This window comes from Lithobates pipiens, unplaced genomic scaffold, assembly GCF_037356315.1.
Source record: "Lithobates pipiens isolate NorthernLeopardFrog02 unplaced genomic scaffold, aLitPip1_a1.2 Scaffold_16, whole genome shotgun sequence".
Taxonomy (NCBI): Eukaryota; Metazoa; Chordata; class Amphibia; order Anura; family Ranidae; genus Lithobates; species Lithobates pipiens.
In genome coordinates, this window is record NW_027507748.1 from 117271530 (window position 1) to 117293385 (window position 21856).

Genomic DNA, 21856 nt, shown 5'->3' on the forward strand with positions numbered 1-21856 from the left:
GGTGTTCCTTCATCTGTTTTTCATCTGTTTCGGGGAAGAAAAAATAATCACACGGAGCACTCTGACTCATTGAGAGGTGGGCCTCATTCAGATGGGCGCTGGCATCCTTGGGGCATTTGGGGCCTTGGCGCACCTGCTCTTGCATGCCTGTAAAAATTTGACATTCACCCATGTCTGTGCAGCCAGCTTCTGAATCCACTCCCTAAGGCTCCCTGCATGTAGTTCAGGGGTGGATACACATGCGAAAAAACCCAAAACCTAATGCACGCAATATGGGTCTGAATGAGGCCCACCTCTAAATGAGATCAGTGCTCCCTGTCTGAATGAGGGCATATTCAATATCTGCAAGCATTACACTTGCACCTTACATACCTATACGATGCATGTACTGAACATGAGTGCGCATATCTGACGCTAGGTCAATTTTAAATTATTTAGAAAAAAAAGTATTCAGAAAATTTGAGAACTATTGAGATATATTTATTATGGCATTATTTTTACAGTAACAGTTACAATACAAGGCACATACTGATGATTTACAATCCATCTTAGAACATTCATAAGTGGAATGGCTGCATAATTTATTACAGATACATAATATACAAGTGAATATATAGATATGTACAGATATGATTCATGTTACATGCTTTACTCAAGACATAACAATTTCTGATGTGTGTATGTATGTATATGTATGTATGTATATGTGTGTGTGTGTGTATGTATATATATATATATATATATATATATATATATATATATATATATATATATATATATATATATAATATATATTGCACACATGGTACATGACACCAAACATGCTGGTATCTGTAAAAAGATGGATGGCTTTGGATATTTTACTTTATACATAGAACCATCTGAAAATAATATTGCAGTATGCTAACTGATATTGTAGCACACTCCTTTTCGTGCTATTAAGTAATATTGATATTTAATAACAGTCTTCAAAAGTGTATATTTTTTTAAAATATGAACTATCATATCAATAATTGTTGGTTAAGTTGATCTGCTGTGACACAGATATGATTTGGCTTTGTATCAATGTAAAATAGAGCTACAAAGGAACTTTGTCAATTTAATTCTAGATCTCCTCAGGAACCTGAAAGCACTCTAGTGCAAATAACTTCCACTAAGTAGTAATTGCTTGGCTTCTCCTCTTGTACCTCTTAATTGGTTAGTGAGACCTCCAATCACATTGATGGGTTATCTAGGTAGTAGAGGGTGAAAGAGGCCCAGGGTAAGCAATGGATTCCTAGCTGAATCTATATCTACAGTACTCAAGCACCATAGGTTTGCTCTTAAAAAAAAAAAAAAAAAGAAAAAAAAAAGCAGAACAAGGTGGCAGTATGGCAGAGTACAGACGGGTTTGGTTTAAGAGGTCCCAGTCCCCACTGATGCAATGCGGGGAACCGCGTGTGATTCAGACAGGAATTGCATCACATTCTGACTCTTTGCAGTGTATGTTGAGCTCATTCATTTTGTATGGCTCAAATCGCACAAAAAAAGGTGCATGCACTTTTCTGCCCTGGAATCGGATCATATGGGTTAGCCAATTGCAGTCCGTTTTGCAAACTGTTTTTGTGTTGTGGTTAATTGAACAATGACACCCGCAGGTATTGCTGCGAATCCTGCACCAAATCTGTGTGAAACTAGGCTGAACAGATAAACCATTAGCCCTACATTCAGCCAATTTATACAATAGGCTGTTTTACATTTTCATACAATGTCTATGCCTTTTCATTTTAAATAGTGTAATATTCATTTTTTACACATAGATCCACTGCTTTATAGGCATCATTATGCATTTGTGTAATATGGGCCACCTCATCAGTAATAATCAAGAAATGACTGATTTAGTTTAAGTAGTAGGGCTGTGAAAATTAAAGATTAATTACTTGATTAATCGATTAATTCTTTTGATCGATCAAAATGCTTTTGATCGGTACTCACCTCCCTGCCGGCTTCCGGGTCTTCAGGGAGTTCTGTCGGAGATCCAGTGACGTCATGGACATCGACGCCACGGACTCCTCCCCCTTCCCCAACTGCCTCTGTCCTCTAACGAATGGGAGGAGTCCGGTGATGTCGAAGTTCTGATAGAATGTACGGGGGAGGAGCTACACATGACGTCCCCTGCCCTACGGAACTAACGTGATTGTCGGCTTTATATCCTGTGTTTTTATCATCTTTATGTGAATAGTTTGTGTTTGAACATAAAAAATTAAATCTTGTACTTAAGTGGTGAGCACTTAGAGCTTTTCTTTCTAACCATGACCTGGCGTCCTTTCTGAGATCTAAGGAGTTGTGAGAGAAGTCTATGGTCCATGTTAACCCTTTTGATACCTGCTTGCATGACCAACTGTCTGCACAGGGGTCCATGCCGTAAGGTGAGAGTGATTAGTTAGACTGGAGGTGGAGGGATTGTCACGCTACTGTGGGAAAAAAATGGCTTGCGTAAGTGCTATAGTTTGAATTTAAAACATATTTGTGTGAACTGTGATGTTAAGTCATGGATTGTGGAAACTAGTGTCGGGTGATTGTATATAGTGTATACCATATTTACCACTGACTAATGCAGAGTTGCAATGCAATGCAGTTGGATCTGTATGCGCATTATACTTAATCGATTACATATTTTTTTCGATTAATTGATTTTTTTTTAATCAGTAACCTGTTAAGTAGTGAAGGTAGCAGTTGCACATTTAGATATAAACAATATTTTGATTTTCCTCCTCTGAAAAGCTATCCAGAGCAAAAATGGCAAAGGACCTTAATGGATGGTTGGATATAGAGGCACAAGACAGCAATTTTGGCCAGGAACATATGCATGTATGTTTCTGACACTGGAATGTAGAAATGAAGGCAGGACAGAAGATGCCTATAATCATCATATCTTTGAGGGGTATACTGTAGTGGTTGGAAAACCTTTGTAATTTTTCCAGTTTTTCCTCTGATGATAAGGTGCAGTGTTGGCGTTTTATAGACATGAGCTTTTCACCTCCTGCAGTATTAGGAGATGAATTCTCTGACCAGCTTAAGAAACATTAAAGTCTTTTTTTATTTTATTTTTTTAACAAGTCGTTATAAATAATTTTCCTATTAGGATTATATGGCACTGCTGCAGTTGAAGTTGTGTAGTTAATAGAGGTAATAAAGGTATCTGAAAGGTTTGTGTTCCTTTTTCTATTGGAGTGATTGTCTGTGTAATTCTGCAGTCTAAATGCATAACTATGACTGCATTTTACATAGTTGTTTCTCCCTGCATGGTTCATGGAATTTTAGCTGATGGCACCAAAATTGTTGCGCACAGACCTAACAAATTATTAAAGCTAATCTTCTGTCTCTATACTTGCCTTGTCCTTGAAATAATAGGACAGCTCTAACATTATCATTTCAAGGTAAATGCTTCGTTAAAGCCCAACTCTGGGCAAATTAGAAATTATCCCATGCAGTGCAGCTGTGCCTCCACTGGAAGGGTTAATTGCTTGTTTTGTCTAGGGGAAAGGAGAAACTATTTTACTTATCTGATTCTCTGTTCCCATAGCTTTCAGCACTATAGTACAATCTTGTAATGTAATGGCCCTTGGTGTACTTGAGTACAGAGCAGGGCTATGAATCCTGTTCTGGTCTGAATGTCATCAGGACACTAGACCAGTGGAGCATGGGGGAGTAGACTCTGCAGAAACTTTGCTAGCTGCAGAATATTGGGTAAGTAAATCTATAAAAAAAAAATTTTTTTGCCCTAGAAAAAAAAAAGAAGCAATTAACCTTTGCAGTTTGGGCCTAGCCCCAATGCAAGGGGTAATTTATTTACCCAGAGTGGGGCTTTCATTCAAGAATGCTATGGTATTTAAATGTCATGGTAAATAAGGCTAGTCCACCTTTGCACAGTAGGTTTAAAAAAAAAAAAAAAATATTGCTCATACAGCATATTTAATATTATAAGCCAAGACAGGGCAGACGAGCAGTCTTTCATTAGGAACACTTCGTTCTCACCTGTAGTATGGCCTACAGTAGCCCCATTCCCCATAAAGAATTTCCATTGCTGGGTTTTAAGGCATAACCCACTCACTTTTAGTATATTAAACATGATGCACACTATTACACACAAATATTATAAACACTTACTATAGCTCAATATACTCACAAAGAACACTTAAATCGATTACCTTTTTCTACAGAATAACTGGGAAATATATACATGACAAGTATTTATATATAAACACATACCAGAAGTACACCAATGACAGCTAAGGTCAGACATGGGAATCACTAATTGACCTGGAGTATTACCATACATTTTTCACTTTCGTTTGAGATCATTTATACTGACTAGAATAAAAACCAAGTGCTCTCGACTTCAAGAATAACTTAACCCAATCTAGCAATGAGCATAAATCACTTCACTATATTAAGAGAATGTGCATTCCTTTTCTTTTTTTTTTATTTCTTTAAAATAAAGTCATTTGTCAAAGAAAGCCATGTGCTGTACAAGGCTCTTCAGTTGTGTGCTCGACCCTCTGCTTTGAGTGCGTACATCATAGCAATGGGCAGTACAGGACCTGGAGGCTTTGCAATAGGCTGGTTGCACATATGAACCAGCAGTTCAAGTGTCATAGATCCCTTAACAATTGGGTGGAGGGTTAAGCAACCAGGTTTATTTTTTGGGGGGGGGGGGGGAATTTACTGCATTTTTAGATCAAAAACAGCTGAATTGTCATAGCTGGCCATCCAAGGCTTCAAGTTCTTATTTTATTTCATATCTTTAGCTTTAACATATTTAGCAGCATGTAAAACTATCAAATGGCAAAACTCACTTTCTTGGGCCACATTTGAGTACTTAACCTACCAGCGAGCACTGAAGGAAAACCACCACAGGAAGAGAACATGTAAACTGGGACCCTACTTTAGGAACTGGACTCAGAGCTCTAGGACTGCAACTTAACAAGGCTAACTAACCCTGTGCCACCCAACGCTAACAATGTGTGCCTCTGGTTTCCTGAGCATGACTTTTGGATACTGTGTAAACTGGAGTAAGGTTAGATGATTATCTCCTCTTGAAAAAAATTGATGCAGATGTATCACTTGGCAACTACTGAAACACAAACCATGAAGCAGTGATAAACCTCTGACTGTTTATATAGGTATGCTAATATCCAGCAGCTGTCTATCGTCACAGCTGAGTCTGCAGGGGTTATTTGGAAAATTGAATTATGTAAATGGAACATTTGATCTTAAATTATGATCTGCCAAAACTATGCACTCTGTACTTTTCTTTGTTCTGCAGAGCTAGAGTAATAGTCTTGTATACTTAGAACTACTTACTGTGTATATATAAATAATTTGTAAAAATCTATGCTGCTTCATAATGTTTCGATAGTGAAGTAAGGATATTTGTGCATTTAGAAAGTCTGCTGTCAACATTAGGCCTCATTGGCACTGGGCATTTGCCTATTTCTCCTGTACGCCTTACTCCTGACAGGAGGAAATCGGCATAAAAAAAAAAACACATAAAGCTGCATTTTTTAGAAACAATAAGCGTATTCTGGCCAGTGAAATTAATGAATTCTCAATCTCTAAATGCACCTATCGGTAACGTGTGTTTAGACACGTTTAAATGCCCCAAGCTGCTCCTAAACGTGCTGGCAGTGAGTTTTTTTATTTATTTTTTTTTTTTTTTTGGCCTGTAAGTGCCCCTGCCTGTATAAATGCCTATGTTGGCATAGGCCACAACGTTGAGGGGCATTTAAAGACAGGAAAAAGCAAAACAAAAAAAAAACAGCAAATGCTCTTGCCCAGTGTGCAGGAGGCCTAATCCTTGTGTATTGATGGAAAGGTTTTTGTTTTTTTGTAGCTCCTTTTAAGGGTCTTTATGATTTTATTTAAAGCAGAAATGCTATTAAAAACTTAGTGGAGGAGATTTTGGCATAAGACTGGGTACAAATTGCCACAGGATAAGATGAGTATTGGCTCAGGACACAGGTGCTATTTTAAAGTTGACCTTTCCACGCCTCTCACAAAAATTCACATCGGCATGCATCGCTGTAACACTTTTTGCATCAACTTGGAACATGCATCATGAAAATAAGGCGAAAAGGCTAGCACTCTGCACACTTTCTCTGGGTCAGTGCTATGGCCCTGCAAACACAGATTCAAAGCAACAGTCTGCCACCTACAGGCATACCCCACTTTTAAGTACACAATGGGGTTTATTTACTAAAGCTGGTAAGTGAAAAATCAGACTCACTTCTGCACAGAAACCAATGAGCTTCCAGGTTTTATTACCAAAGCTTAATTGAACAAGCCGAGGTTAGAAGCTCATTGGTTTCCATGCAGAAGTGAGCTTGATTTTGCACTTTCCAGCTTTAGTAAATAAACCCGATTGTGTACTTAAAAGTGGGGTATGCCTGTATTTTTAGAGGTAGAGGTCAGTAATGGCAAAATCCAAGGGAAAATGTCTTAATATATTATTACTTAACTTTCCAACTTTAAAAATACTGAGGTATTTTAAATCTTTTATCTTCCCAAACTAATGTTTGGACTTGCAAGGTCTACTTTTACCAAACCTATCATCCTTATGAGACCTATATATTGGGATAAACCACCTAAAATGTGGTAGTTTGGAGGTATGCCCCCAAGGAACTGCTCTCATCTGCTTAGGGGCTAGTGTGCTGTCCAGGCCTATTGGAACAACTTCTAGTGTCTTGCTGACCTGGGCAGATCTTATCCCAAGCACAAATCTGGGCCTGTTCATTGTGGTCTAAATTTGCTTTATTCTAAGCAAAATTTAAAGCAGGTTAGCCCACTCCCTCTTCTACCATTACCTTCTCAAACTTCAATCCTATTGAGCAGAGTTCATTGGTGCAGCCATCACACAGGCTTGGGAGGAGGATCCTTAGCCCTGTGTAAGCTCCTAATCCAACCAACCTGAAACCCATGGGGTTTTCTTAAATCTCTTGCAGCTGAAGCAAGGGAAGGAGTCAGCAGCAGAAAGGGGTAACGTTTTCTATGGCCTAAGTGGGTAAAGGATTTTCTTTAAATTTAGCTTGCAACCCTAAATTGAACCTTGGGCAATGTAAGTTCCATCATAGCTATGAGTCCCTTTCTTCTGTCCCAAACCCCCCTGTAAAATGCTGCTGTATGGAATTATATAGTGTTCAGGAAATGCTGTAGCCCTTCAACCTAATTTTCCGTCACGTAACAGACAAGTAAACAGTGCAGTTACATCATGGCTTACATACATTATTACGTTTAGAAATATAGACATTTAATATATAATAGAATTTATAATAGTTTTAATTATCTGAATATTCTATACTTAAAAGATAATGTTTAGTCTCTGACACTTTAAAGTATTCCATACAAAAATAAAATGTAACAAAAAATAACTAGGAGCTTGAATACCCCCATTTTTTACACTTACAGAAAAAATAGATTCAGCTACTTTAACATATTGCAACAAATGCTAAAAAGAGGTAAAGGTGTGCCTGTGATAACCTGACAGGACCCCAACCAAAACTTTCCTTGTCACTTTGGATAGAGCTGGGAAGTGGTGCATCCTCTGTCAGGAGATTTTCCCTCACTTCCTGTCACTGGTACACAGTCGTTAAACAACAACAAAAAACTTATCTTACACAGGCTTAGTCCTGTGACATAATTGTAGGTCAAGACTAAAAGAGTAATAAATGCTTATTTGGAGTGTAAAAACTGTACATTTGCATTAATGTGTCCAAACTGCCCTCCCAACCTATAGACACTGTTTTCTACTTCAGATCAGAAAGCAACCTCCTCCAACACCACAATCTATGCCAGCCCAAGGGACTCCAGTCCTTATCTCTGAGCCAGCAGGCAATGGCATACTGGTTTCTCCCTTAGGACCTAATAGAAAAGCCTCTATTTGCAAGCAAGCAGGGAAACAACGTTCTTATTAGATACCTTGAAGAACCAGCTCAGTATAAGGACTAAAGCAATTTTTAGTTGGCATAGGCTATGGACAGTGAAGGAGGTTGGTGGCTGATCAAATTTAAGTAGAAGGGGGTGCCTAAAGGATTGGGAGGGTATGGTTGGGCAAGTAGGATTCTCCAGTAGGAGTGTTTTCCCCATGGCTTTCTAACCCTTTTCCCCGAGAAAAGAAGTGAGGGTGAAATCCTCTTAATGAGCCTACAAACAGGAAAAAAACACTGATAGGGGCAATATTCTTTATTAAACGTTTTTACTGGAGTTGATACTGTTAAGAGACACAGTTCATCAACTGTATAATCTTAAATATTCGAATTATGTGTTTTGTGTAGTGTTGTACACACATAAAATGATCAGAAATCTGTTCAAAGTTGGCCTTTCACAGTCGGAGGCTTTAAACAGTATTTTCTTAAATTGTGTATATACTGTAGATCTTATGTTGTATTAGATATACAAAGACAGTATCATTTTGTTTTATGATCATGCTGCAAGGGTATTTTTGAATCAGAAAATTTTTGACCACATAGGCAAATGGCCTAAAATGTAAAAATGAGACCTACATGATTGAAAAAATATTCCAGTGTTCTATGACTCATGAATAATGCAAAGTCAAAACATTTATTAAAGTGGTTTTAAAGCTTATATTTTTTTATCAAAATAATAAACATGTTATACTTCCCTACTCTGTGCAGTGGTATTGCACAGAGTGGCCTCAAACCTCTTGTTCTCGAGTCCCCCGCTGGCACTCTGTGCTCCTCCTCCTCTTCTCAGTCCACCACCATAGGACCCTGCCTCCTAGGGGGCGTACATGAGGGCTTGCTCCTGAGCTGGACTGTGTGTGTCTGTCTGTGTCTGTCTGTCTATTGCTAACAGGATTTGATTGACAGCAGCAGGAGTCAATGGCTCCTGCTGCTGCCTCTATGAGCAGAGGGAGAGGAGAGAGCTACTGTAGACGAGCACAGTGCTGCATCAAGATCAGTCTCCGGTAAGTACACAGAGGGGTGAGGGGGCAAAGCAGGGAATGCATTGTGGTAAACATTGTCCAGCCTTTAGAACCACCTTAAGTTTAAGGCTGGGTTCACATATATGCGAATTGGATGCATTTTACACCGCATCCCATTCACATGACATGTGAATGTGATCGGCTCTCAATAGCCAGTTCACATATGTCTGGGACGGCTGCGGTTTCAAAAAGGGTCCTGTGTGTTTTGGGTCCAGTTCAGGTGCGAATTCAGGCAAAAATTTGCACCTGAACAGGAACGCACCAAACCCCAAACTGCAGCTGCACATCTGTGAACTCAGCCTTAGAATAGAGAAGGGTTGAAACCCCTGTCAAGTTATTTCTTGCTGTCTGTGTCCTGCTGGGAAGATTTTACTTAATTTTGTGTCCTGGAGACATAACAGGAAACTGAATTCCTACTGTAGAGAGTTGTCCATTGCCTGATTTCACCCTCCTCTTCTTATGGTGACAACAGCATTTTTGGGTTTTGCTTAACTTTCTGTTCAGTGACAATGGTCACCAGGACTAATAGTGGGGTGTAAGTGGAGACCCAGAAATAATTAATCAAACGGTCTAACTCTGTCCTAACCTAGGCAAAAATTGCATTTACATAAACTTTAAAGCATCAATTTGTCACAAATACAAATATTATTTCAGTAAAAGACAGAAAAACATAGACAAGGTCCTACCTGTGCTACATATGAAAGGTTGGGTGTAAGCTGGAACAGGCTTAATGAACTACATGGTGACAAACTATTCCAGATACACTTCCCAAATACACAGCAGTAAAAGCCCCAATACTGAATTCTCCATACACTCCTACACAGAGTTCAACAGTGGGACTTGACTTTCAGATATAAAAGGAAATCTCTTACACCTCATTCACACTTGTGCAACTTGTCATATGACTTTGGACATCAAAGTCACATAACAAGTCTTACCCCATGTTTTCCAATGATAACCATTCATATATGTGTGACTTAAAGTCATAGCGACTTCAGTGTAGTCCATGCACTATCTTGGTCCAACTTTCATGCAACTTGAGGACCATAGACTTAAATGTAGCCCTCAAAAGTTGTATGAATGTCGTACCTGAATGTTTTACATGCAACAGCGGATCCAACTTTGCAGGGAGAAAATAAGTCGCATCCAAGTTGCACCCATCCAAAGTTGCATCAAATTTGTATGTCTTTGGAGTCGTACAAGTGTGAATGGAGCCTTAATGCAAAACACAGCTTTCAAAAGCTTCTGATGAAAATAGCAAATTTCCAAATCCCACATGACAGATTTGTTCAGACACCATTAAGTTCAACCTAGTTGAGTGAATTCATTGTGCCAAAACTAGCAAGGGACCAGGAAAATGGAGAGTGGCTTTTTCGACCTGAGAATTCTCACACAGGTATTTTGCCTTGTGAAAGTTTACCAGTAAAGCTCAATTTGATAACAATGACTAATAGGGTCATTAAGCAGCTGTTATATATTCAAACACTCTGGATTACACCCAACATTGGATTTCACACTGCACATCTACATATTTTACATGGAATAAATGATCCAAATATTTCTTTGTGTTTAGCATTCTCAGATAATTATCCATGAGACAAACATGCACACTGCCTTTCCATCATGGATCAATGATAAATTGTGAGATTTGGACCTTGTAGTTGTCTTGGGCTTTCATGCTATAGACTGAGAAGGAGCCCAATCTTCAGAGTTGATCCAGCGCATTGAGGGTGGATGAACCATACACAGTATGAGGTTTGGAATAGTTCTCTTTAGGCACAGAATGGGGTGCGTAAAGTTTCTGGACAAGGTTCTGCTTCTAGGTTACACAGCATTCATATGAATACCACCCATTGGCATTTCTGTGACCGTCTCTGGGGTTATGCTCTTGATGAAGCGCTATAAGGGAGGCAAAGTAGAATCAATAATGGGGTCAATGCTCAGAAACATAAATTAGAACTAAAGGCAAAACAGTTTTTTTTTTTTTGGATAGTGTAAGGGAGGGTTATAAGCCCTGTCAGTATTTTGTCATCTGTGTGCCATTGGGGAGATTTCCCTTCACTTCCTGTCCCATAGCCAAAACAGCAAGTGGGGGAATCCTGGGGTGTCATCAGGGTAACAGAACTAGTGCCCCTATAGGAAAATTTCCCCTCTATTCCTGTTATGATATCAACAAAAAATTTGGAATTTTCTTTTACTTTCACTGTTGATAACGGTAAACAGGACAATTAAAGAGAGTGAATCTCCCTAACAGGAGCACAGGCAGCAATAAAGACCTATGGGTCGGTTCACACAGGGGCAACACGACTTTCAACATGACTTTTGGAGGCAACTTGGACACGACTTGGGGCGACTTACAACACGACTTTAAGTTGCGCCAGGCGACTTTTGCCGTGGCCAATCAGAGAACGAGCTCTCAAGGGGGAACTCCACACCAAATGTAAAAAAAAACGGTGTGGGTCCCCCCTCCGAGAGCATACAAGGCCCTTAGGTCTGGTATGGATTCTAAGGGGTACCCCCTATGCCGAAAAAAACGGCGTGGGGGTCCCCCCAGATCCATACCAGACCCTTATCCAAGCACGCTACCCGGCCGGCCAGGAAAGGGGGTGGGGACGAGTGAGCGCCCCCCCCTCGAGCCGTACCAGGCCGCGTGCCCTCAACATGGGGGGTGCCTTGGGGAAGGGGGACATGTTGATGAGGACAAGGGCCTCTTCCCGACAACCCTGGCCGTTGGTTGTCAGGGTCTGCGGGTGGGGGGCTTATCAGAATCCGTGAGCCCCCTTTAATAAGTCCTCTGGGACTGTGACATCATAATGGGCGGGGACATCACCGGATGATGTCATCCACCCATTATGATGTCACAGTCCGAGCATCCTCTGGGACTGTGACATCATAATGGACGGGGACATCATCCGGCGATGTCCCTATATAAGTCGCCGCGCATCCTGTCATAGTGACCGGAGACAGTGACAAGGCAACATCTCCAGAAGAGAAGTACAGAAGGCGGCGGCGACAGAAGACCGAGCCACCGCTTGTAAAAGAGCTAGAAGGCGCGGTGGCCCGGCAAGAAGAACCAAAGAGGGGGACAAGACCCCCGAAGTCGGAAGAAGAGGGCGGCGGCGAAGAAGAAAGCCGGGCTCCTCCGCTAACAAAAGAGCTAGCAGAAGATAGCGGAGGAGTCCGGCAAGAAGACCCCCGAAGACGGAAGAAGACCCCCAGAGCTGTGCAATAAACTATTTTAACCCTTGTGTGTTGTGTTTTTTTTTTTTTACATTTTTTCACAGGTGAATGGGTAGGGGTACATTGTACCCCATACTCATTCACATAGGGTGGGGGGCCGGGATCTGGGGGCCCCCTTATTAAAGGGGGCTAACGGATTCCGATAAGCCCCCCACCCGCAGACCCCGACAACCAACGGCCAGGGTTGTCGGGAAGAGGCCCTTGTTCTCATCAACATGGGGACAAGGTGCTTTGGGGTGAGGGGGCTGCGCTGCCCCCCCTTCCCCAAGGCACCCCCCATGTTGAGGGCACGCGGCCTGGTACGGCTCAGGAGTGGGGTGGGCGCTTGCTCGTCCCCACCCCTTTCCTGGCCAGCTGAGTAGCGTGCTCGGATAAGGGTCTGGTATGGATCTGGGGGGGACCCCATGCCATTTTTTCGGCATAGGGGGTTCCCCTTAAAATCCATACCAGACCTAAGGGCCTGGTATGCTCTCGGAGGGGGAACCCACGCCAAATTTATTAAAGAGTTCCCTCTTGAGAGCTGATAATTCTGTGAAAGTCGCCTCCGTATAGACGGAGATCCGACTTGGAGGCGACCTCCATTGAAATCAATGGGTACCAGTCGCCTACAAGTCGGATTGAAGTAGTACAGGAACCTTTTCTGAAGTCGGAGCGACTTCAGTAGTGTGCATTAAGACGGCCCTCATTCACTTACATTGATTTTTACATGTAGCGCGAGTTAAGGCGACTATGGGTGACCTGAATTCGGTTCTGAGTCGCCCCTGTGTGATCCGGCTCTAACAGGTGTTCTAATCCCTCTCCAAAAACACAGTATGTCTCAAGCGCTTGGCCCTATGGAGAACCACACTGCCCACCGAGCAAAGGTCAATCCAATGTAGCCATCAGGACTAGTACACACAGTAACCATAAGCCAAAACAGAGAAGATGACGGTGCTATCTGGATGGTAGTGGGTGACTATAGATCCTCAACATGTATAAGATCCAAGCCAATGGTAAAGGCTAAAAGGTAAAAGTTTATTGTTCGCAGTACAAAATTGTACACAAAGTAAAATTAAACCCATGATGGGTTATAGGATACCATGCTGGTGATTGCGCATACATGGGGCTAATGTCCATAGGGTCCATTGGGCTGAAGCTGGCTGAAAGATCCAGGTATCACATGAGTGTTCTACAAGTTTAGTTTTCCTACGTGTTCTACAACGTCTGTGGCAGAGACTTATCCTTGTATGTTCTACAACAACGTCTGTGGCAGAGACTTGTTCCTGAGTAAGCACCTTGTTGGCTGCTTGGCCTTGTGAGAGAGGGACTGCCCAACTTGAGTGAACATCCAGTTGTGAATGGCTATTCTCTGGATGCAGTCAAAGCAAGTTCTTCAATATTGACTTTGACACTTATGCCCTGTACACACGGTCGGAGAATCTGTTGGAATGCGTCTTATCGGACCGTGTCGTCAGATAATCCGACTGTGTGTGGTATGCATCGGACTGATTCCGTCCGAATCCCCGTCGGACCCAATTTTCCAACATGTTGGAAATATTTCCCGACCAACTGGGCCGGTCGGACGTAATCCGATCATGTGTAGAGAATTTTGATCGGACCAAGTGCCACGCATGCTCAGATCAAATTCCTACATCAAAGCTATTGGCTACTAGCCTGAATCTAGTGCCATCGTAACGAAATTACGTCATCACGTTCTGAAAGATCGGATTTTTCGACAACTTAGTCCGACCGTGTGTATGCAACAGTTTCGGACACAATCCGTCAGACTAAATCTGACGGACAAAATCAGACGGATTTGGTTGTGGAAATCTCCGACCGTGTGTACAGGGGCTAAGAGTACCTGAACTTCCTTTCCAACCCTCTGATCCCATTTTAAGAGACTGTTCGTTTTCTACCTGTTTTCAAAAATGACATCCATTTAAGTGGATCTGTTGTCAGTCTCTCAAGTTACTGGGCTATCTACCACGGGACACCCCTAGACGTGAAGTGAGGAGAAAGAAGGTAACGGTAAGCCCAATTTAACCAGCAGCTCCTTCAGGGGTTAGTGCTACAGATATAATAAACTGCCTCCAAACAAACCTGATAGAAGTTAAAGGGGTTGTAAAGTAAAAATTTTTATTTTTTTAAAATAACAAACATGTTATACTTACCTCCACTGTGCAGCTCGTTTTGCACAGAGTGGCCCCGAACCTGCTCTTCTGGGGTCCCTCGGCGGCTGTCTCTGCTTCCTCCCGCAGGTGCTTCTCACGTTAATGCGAGCTCCCTCGCATTGGTGAGAAGCACTGCGGGCGCGCTCCCGTGATACAGCCGGCGGCTATAGCCGCTCGCTGTATCACAAGGCCCCGCCCCCCGGCGCGCTGCGTCATTGGATGTGATTGACAGCAGCGCGAGCCAATGGCTGCGCTGCTTTCAATCCATCCACTCCAGCCAATCAGCAGCCAGGCTGAGCGGCGAAGAGGACGGCGGGGGCGAGCGCGGGATTTTCGAGGGGTCAGGTAAGTAAAACGGGGGGACTGGGGGCGCCGGCAGTGTGAGATGTTTTTTCACCTTAATGCATAGAATGCATTAAGGTGAAAAAACATTTACCTTTACAACCCCTTTAACTGATAGGATTTACATGCACTTTAAAGTACAACCATGCTTTGTCCATGCAGGCCAAATGTAACTGCAGGAACTGAAATCTATTAGCAAAGATTGTTTTCAGGTTTCTTATCAAGCTCTGCAAGATACAGATCGCATTTGGCAACTTATATGCCTGCTAAAAATGTCTGTCTAGGACACTTGTTCACTTCAGGGTACCTACAACCATAACATTTGCAAGTGCACTTTCAAGTGCAGTCGCTGTAGATCCGAGGGGGACATGCAAGTAAAATAAAAAACAGCATTTTAGCTTGCACATGATTGGGTGATAAAATCAGCAGAGCTTCCACTCATTTCTGATCTTCTCAGATCTACAGTGACTGCACTTCCAAGTGCACTTGCAGTGCAAAGTGCATTTGCCTTTCATAAATAACCTCCTATATGTCTCTCATATAAACAGATTTAGATTTATAATTACAGTCTCACAAAAGTGAGTACACCCCTCACATTTTTGTAAATATTTTATTATATCTTTTCATGTGACAACAGAAGAAATGACACCGTGCTACAATGTAAAGTAGTGAGTGTACAGCTTGTATAAATTAGCTGTTTCCTCAAAATAACTCAACACACAGCCATTAATGTCTAAACCACTGGCAACAAAAGTTAGTACACCCCTAAGGGAAAATGTCCAAAGTCGGACCCATTATTTTCCAGCACTGCCTTAACCCTCTTGGGCATGGAGTTCACCAGAGCTTCACAGGTTACCACTGGAGTCCTCTTCCACTCTTCCATGACAACATTATGGAGCTGGTGGATGTTAAAGACCTTTGCGCGCTTCCACCTTCCATTTGAGGATGCCCCACAGATGTTCAATAGGGTTTAGGTCTGGAGACATCCTTGGCCAATCCATCACCTTTACCCTCAACTTCTTTAGCAAGGCAGTGGTTGTCTTGGAGGTGTGTTTGGGGTCGTTATCATGTTGGAATACTGCCTTGCAGCCCAGTCTCCGAAGGGAGGGGATCATGCTCTGTTTCAGTATGTCACAATAGATGTTGGCATTCATGGTTCCCTCAATGAACTGTAGCTCCCCAGTGCTGGCAGCACTCATGCAGCCCCAGACAGTGACACTCCCACCACCATACTTGACTGTAGGCAAGACACACTTGTCTTTGTACTCCTCACCTGGTTGCCGCCACACACGCTTGACACCATCTGAACCAAATACGTTTATCTCGGTCTTATCAGACCACTGGAAATGGTTATAGTAATCCATGTCCTTAGTCTGCTTGTTTTCAGCAAACTGTTTGTGGACTTTCTTGTGCATCATCTATAGAAGAGGCTTCCTTCTGGGACGACAGCCATGCAGACCAATTTGATGCAGCGTGCGGCGTATGGTCTGAGCACTTACATGCTGACCCCCCACCCCTTCAATCTCTGCAGCAATGCTGGCAGCACTCATACATCTATTTCCCAAAGACAACCTCTGAATGTGACACTGAGCATGTGCAGTCAGCTTCTTTGGTCGACCTGTTCTGAGTGGAATCTGTCCTGTTAAACCACTGTATGGTCTTGGTCACAGTGCTGCAGCTCAGTTACAGGGCCTTATCAATTTTCTTATAGCCTATGCCATCTTTATGTAGAGCAACAATACCTTTTTTCAGATTCTCAGAGAGTTCTTTGCCATGAGGTGCCATGTTGAACTTCCAGTGACTAGTATGAGAAAGTGAGAGCGATAACACCAAATTTAACACACCTGTTCCCCATTCACATCTGAGATCTTGTAACACTAACGAGTCACATGGCACTGGGGAGGGAAAATGGCTAATTGGGCCTAAGTTGGATATTTTCACTGAGGGGTGTACTCACTTTTGTTGTCAATGGTTTGGACATTAATGGCTGTATTGAGTTATTTTGAGGGGACAGCAAATTTACACTGTTATACAAGCTGTACACTCAATACTTTACATTGTAGCAAAGTGTCATTTCTTCAGTGTTGTCACATGAAAAGATATAATAAACTATTTACAAAAATGTAAGGGGTGTACTCACTTTTGTGAGATACTGTATATTTTAAATTTTAACACATTTCATTTATTATAGCAATATAGTATTTAGAGGCCCCCAGTAATCTTGTAATTACAGGTAGTCTATATTTCCATAAAAAAAAACACATGGTATCAAGGGCATCGCTAGCACTAAGCCTCGGGGCATTTCACTGCAACCATCCGCCACTTCGTTAGCTGGCATATCTCAATGCTTTGCTGTCTGTCAGGGAAATAGAATTAAGAGCCTAAGGAAGCTTCCCTAGGCTCATACTTGACTCTAACATGTCACATGACACAAGTTGAGGGGAAGCCTAGAAGCAATCTCTTGCTGTGCTGCATTTGAGATCTTAGTAGCTCGAGGAGGGAGGGAGATCATGCTGACAAAGATTTGTGCTGAGAGGAAAGACTTGGGGAGGAGAGATTTTGTTGGGGATGAAGACTTGTGCTGAGAGGAGAGATCTGAAAAGGTTTGTGGTGGAGAAGGGAAATATTTTAGCAGAAGGTGAGATTTGTAGTGCAGTTTGTGGGGGAGAATTGTGGCTTGCAGAAGAATTTGTGCTGGGGTTTGTGTGAGCATCCAAATTAGTGCTGAATTTTTTTTTTCGAGAGGGGAAATTGGGGGTATTTTTTGCAGAGGAAATTTTGCACTACTCTGTTTTTCACACCCCTGACCCTTGTGTGTTATCTAGTGTTGAACCCTCCATACTGTGTGTTACACAACTCTCACACCTGTACTGGGTATGTTACACACCCCTGCTTCCTGCACTATGTGCATTATGTACTTTTGACCCCTGAACTTTGTGTGTTACACACCCCCCACACCCCCCATGCTCTGTGTGCTTAAACACTCCTTACATCTGCACTCAGTTACACACCCCTGCTCTCGGTGCATTATGCACACCTGACCCCTTCACTCTGTGTGTTACATATCCCTTACCAATGCAGTTTGTGCATTACATACTCTTGACCCTGCATGTGTGATTTATGTACTGTGTATTTTATACCACAGAGCCCTGCATGTGTGTTACCCTTTACCTCCACACTCTTGTATTATACATTTCTGACTCCCTTCACTCTGTGTGTGACAACCCTCTGAGTGTGCTACACACTCCCAGTATCTGCACTCTGTGCATTATACACTCCTGATCCCTGCACATGCACCCCTGTTCCCTGCAGGCTGTGGATTACACAACCCTGACACCTGACTTTTGTGTCTTAAGTACTCCTGACCCTGGCCACCTGTGCTTTACATACGCTTGACCCCTGAACTCTGTGCATTACGTACTTCTGATCCCTGCACTCTGTGTGATATGTGCTCCTACACCTAGCATCTTGTGTGTTATCTACTCCTGACCTTTGTATTACATGCTCCTGACCCCTGCACTCTGTGCTTTGCAGACTTCTACACTATATTGTGCATTACATACTTCTGACCAAAGTGTTCATTGTCCCAACAGTTGCTGGTCACTAAGCAGTTCCTATTTTAATAAAGTTATTCTCTAAGGGAGGCTCAGATGAAGTGTAAGCTCTCTCTATTTTCAGTGTACACAAAAGCATATGTATTTTTTTTAAAAATAATACCGTAGTATTTTAAATATGAGATTTATACATGTCTGACTGAGTATTTTACTTGTGGCACAGCAATTAAAGCTTATTTTTTTGGGTACAAGGACTGTGACTGTGCTAAGCATAGGGAGAGTAGGCTCAGGCTTTATTTTACTTTAAGCACCTTTAAGCACCTCCCACTGTTCGCCTTGTGCTTCTTTTTACTCTTCTTGGGGTGTCCCAGGACTTTTAAAATGATAGCAACACCCTTGCATGGTATAATCTTTTAGGTATATTCCTGCATGCTCCTATTGGTCTCTAATAACAGCCCCCTTACCTCTTTTAACGATCCAGGAGTACTAGCTAACCGGTACACCATGTACACTGGAACGCAGATGAAAGAGGAAGTTCCAATGCAGTAGCCAAGCACAACCGACCATCCAGGGTACGAGTAATTAAAAAGACGAAGTTCTGGGGGACTGGACATAAAGCTGCAAATAATAAACTGAAAAAAGGCAAAACATGTAATTGTAAAATGCAACATAGTGAAGTTGATACAGTGTATATAATTGGTCTAATCCTTCAATCTGTGATACCATGTAAGGAATGCTAAAGTGATATTTCAATCAATATTACATGGGATAATGTTCTATAAGAGGCCAGTTTTACCATATTTTAAACTTTTAATCAGCTAAATACATTTTAGATGCATCAAAACAGTTGTGCAAAGTTACAGTTTGTTTTCTTTAGAAATCAGCCACAGTCTAAGTAGATAAGCCTGTCCCCTGACAGCATGCTGTAAAGAGGGACCCTGCTCTTTAACTGAAGCGGTGACCATTTTGCAAGGTCATGCAAACTGCTGTTAGGGGTGCTCTAGCCCTGTTTCAGCATGAGGGACCTCTAAATACAACTGAATAATACATTTTTGGATTGATTCAGTCAACTGCTTGTTGGATTTCATGGTTGCAAAGTTCAAAATAACCATCTCATTCAAATTTGGTCATGGGATGGTTTAATCTGACTGGCAATGTATCCATGTTAAAGGAAGCCTATGCTTAGAGAAAATGGATTTTCTACTTCTGAAAATGCTGGATTGCTGGCTGCATGTTTTCATGCTGATCTAGTAAATTTAAAGCTGAACTCCAGATTTTGCTGCAGAGTTGCGATGGCCCAGCTTAGACCAATGTAAGTATGATTATACCATACCTGAGAAACCATTGTGAAAGAGGGCAATCACTGTAGTAGTCACCGCTACTACAGTGATCACCGCTGTATTCTGGGTCCAGAATGCCTTGCATTTTTCTCAAGGTGTTCTCTGATTGGATGAGGTGGGGATGGTGACATCACTGCACGACCTCATCCAATCACAGAATAATTTGCATTCATTGAGAAAAATGCAAGGAGTTCTGTGAATGGCACCTGTGCTAAGCTAGTGACCTCCTGTGGTTACTATGCAGCAGGGCAGCCACTTAGCATGGGACTCAGATAACAACGGTGATCACTGTAGTGGTGACGACTATTACAGTAATTGTCAGCTTACACAGCTATCCTACAAGTATGGCATATGCTTAATTTCATTGGTCCAAGCTGGAGCAATGTAACTTTGCAGCATAAGACATAGTGAACTTAGTGCTTGAGAAACACCTTAAAAAAAGTTTCTTGGTTTCTTGAAAGAGTTTCTTGCTGACTGGTGGCTATCTTTGCTCATACTAACATAATTGCAAAAGCAAGTTAATGGGCCCCAAAATATTTTCATCCTTTCTCTGTCTTCAGCTGAGCCGCTCCTTTGTGGCATCGATCTATGAGTGCGGTTTGAGTATCACCACAGACACCATCTTGCGTTATAAATATGTTGTTCTGATTATATATATATATATATATATATATATATATATATATATATATATATATATATATGTATTTCTGCTGTTAAATTTAGATACTTGCCTACCATTGTCTCCTGAGGAAGCAGGCCCAGTGCCAGAGAAATGTGTTGAGCAAAATATCCATATGTAACAAGATGACACAGCTGGAATGATTTTGCCTGTGGTTATATATGAAAAAAAATGTGCTGGAGACCTTGGGAGAGAAGTATGGGTATCTATTGTATGCAAATATCTTGAACAGCACAATTAGACTTTTAAAGTATTGTTTACATGTTTTCTTTTTTTTTTTAAGAATTGTTTTTCAGTAAGTGAGATTTTTTATTTAATTTACAATTTCTATGGTACCTTTAAAGTCCTATAGTTGTTTTGTGGTTAGAGTCATTCCCAGTTCTACTTAAAGTAGAAATGCTGGTACCAATCCTAACTAAGGATTGTATCGATCTGTCTTTATTTTTTTTAAAACTACACCTTGTCAGAACATTGGTGTATGGTCAGCTTGGCCATACATTTAAACAGGGTCCGCAATCTGTTGACTGCGATATAGATAGGGATAGGGTATAATGCAAACATGTTCCTGCTTTGCTAACCCTCTAGTCCAATCACTAAATATCAGACCATGGTCCAGGTCACTGCCCTGTCTGTACCACCACAGTCGTGCCACTTAGGTGCCAGTCCTCCTTCCAGCCTCCACAGCTCTCATCCTCACTATGTGTTTGTCATGCCGACCAGGTAAATCTCCACCCCTCAAAGGTTGCCAACCCCTGCATTACACCTTATTGTTCTGCTTATTTATAACTCCAACCTTGCCTTTTTTGGAAGGACTGTCCCTCGTTTGAAACCAAATACCTCTGTCACTTTTTTAACCTTCGTTATTCCTTAATTTGGCATGATATATAAACATCTATAAAACTGTATTTTTTACTTGTTTACTTTTTAACTCTGCCTACGATTATAGGCACAACTTCCAAGAGTCACCAGTATTGCCTGTGTTCCCTTGCCTTGTTCTGCACTGTGTCTCTGTGTGGCAGTGGCCATCTTGGTAGAGGCAGGGTTTTGCTTCCTTATGTCAGAGCATCCAGCAGGAAGAACAGTGAGCAGCAGAGTAGTTACATCACTAAATCTTATTTCAAGTCTTCAGGCAGAGGCAGAAATGCCTTAGACCATGGGTCCTCAAACTGTGGCCCTCCAGCTGTTGCGGAACTACAAGTCCGATGAGGCATTGCATGGCTTACAGTTACAAGCATGACTCCCAAAGGCAGAGGCATGATGGGACTTGTAGTTCCACAACAGCCGGAGGGCCACAGGTTGAGCACCCATGCCTCAGACTATCTCATACTGCACATATACAGTTATGATGATCTAGACAGGTATCTCCTGAGACTAGCAGTGAGAAGCAGCAATGCTCAAGATTCCCAGTACAAATATACAGCTATGAGGATTTAAACACAGGAGTGCCTGGGCGCCTTCACATTCCAGCGAATGCACTGTTTTGTTTTGTTTTTTGAGAAAAGTACAACAAAATATAATTTTTCAGAGCATCACTTAAGCACAACTTACATTTTTAAATGTACCCA

General features: G+C 41.9%; 1 protein-coding gene across 1 annotated transcript in view; it reads right to left on the bottom strand.

Moving 5' to 3' along the window:
* Positions 1–464: 464 nt before the first annotated feature.
* Positions 465–21856, bottom strand: part of SLC6A4 (solute carrier family 6 member 4) — a 183414-nt gene continuing 162022 nt past the window's right edge. Inside the window, exons 13-14 of the mRNA XM_077480340.1 lie at positions 18734–18901; positions 465–10882 (exon numbers count right to left, since the gene is read on the bottom strand). Coding sequence (XP_077336466.1) covers positions 10808–10882; positions 18734–18901 — 243 coding nt within the window. The 3' untranslated portion in view covers positions 465–10807. The remainder of the gene's footprint in view (positions 10883–18733; positions 18902–21856) is intronic.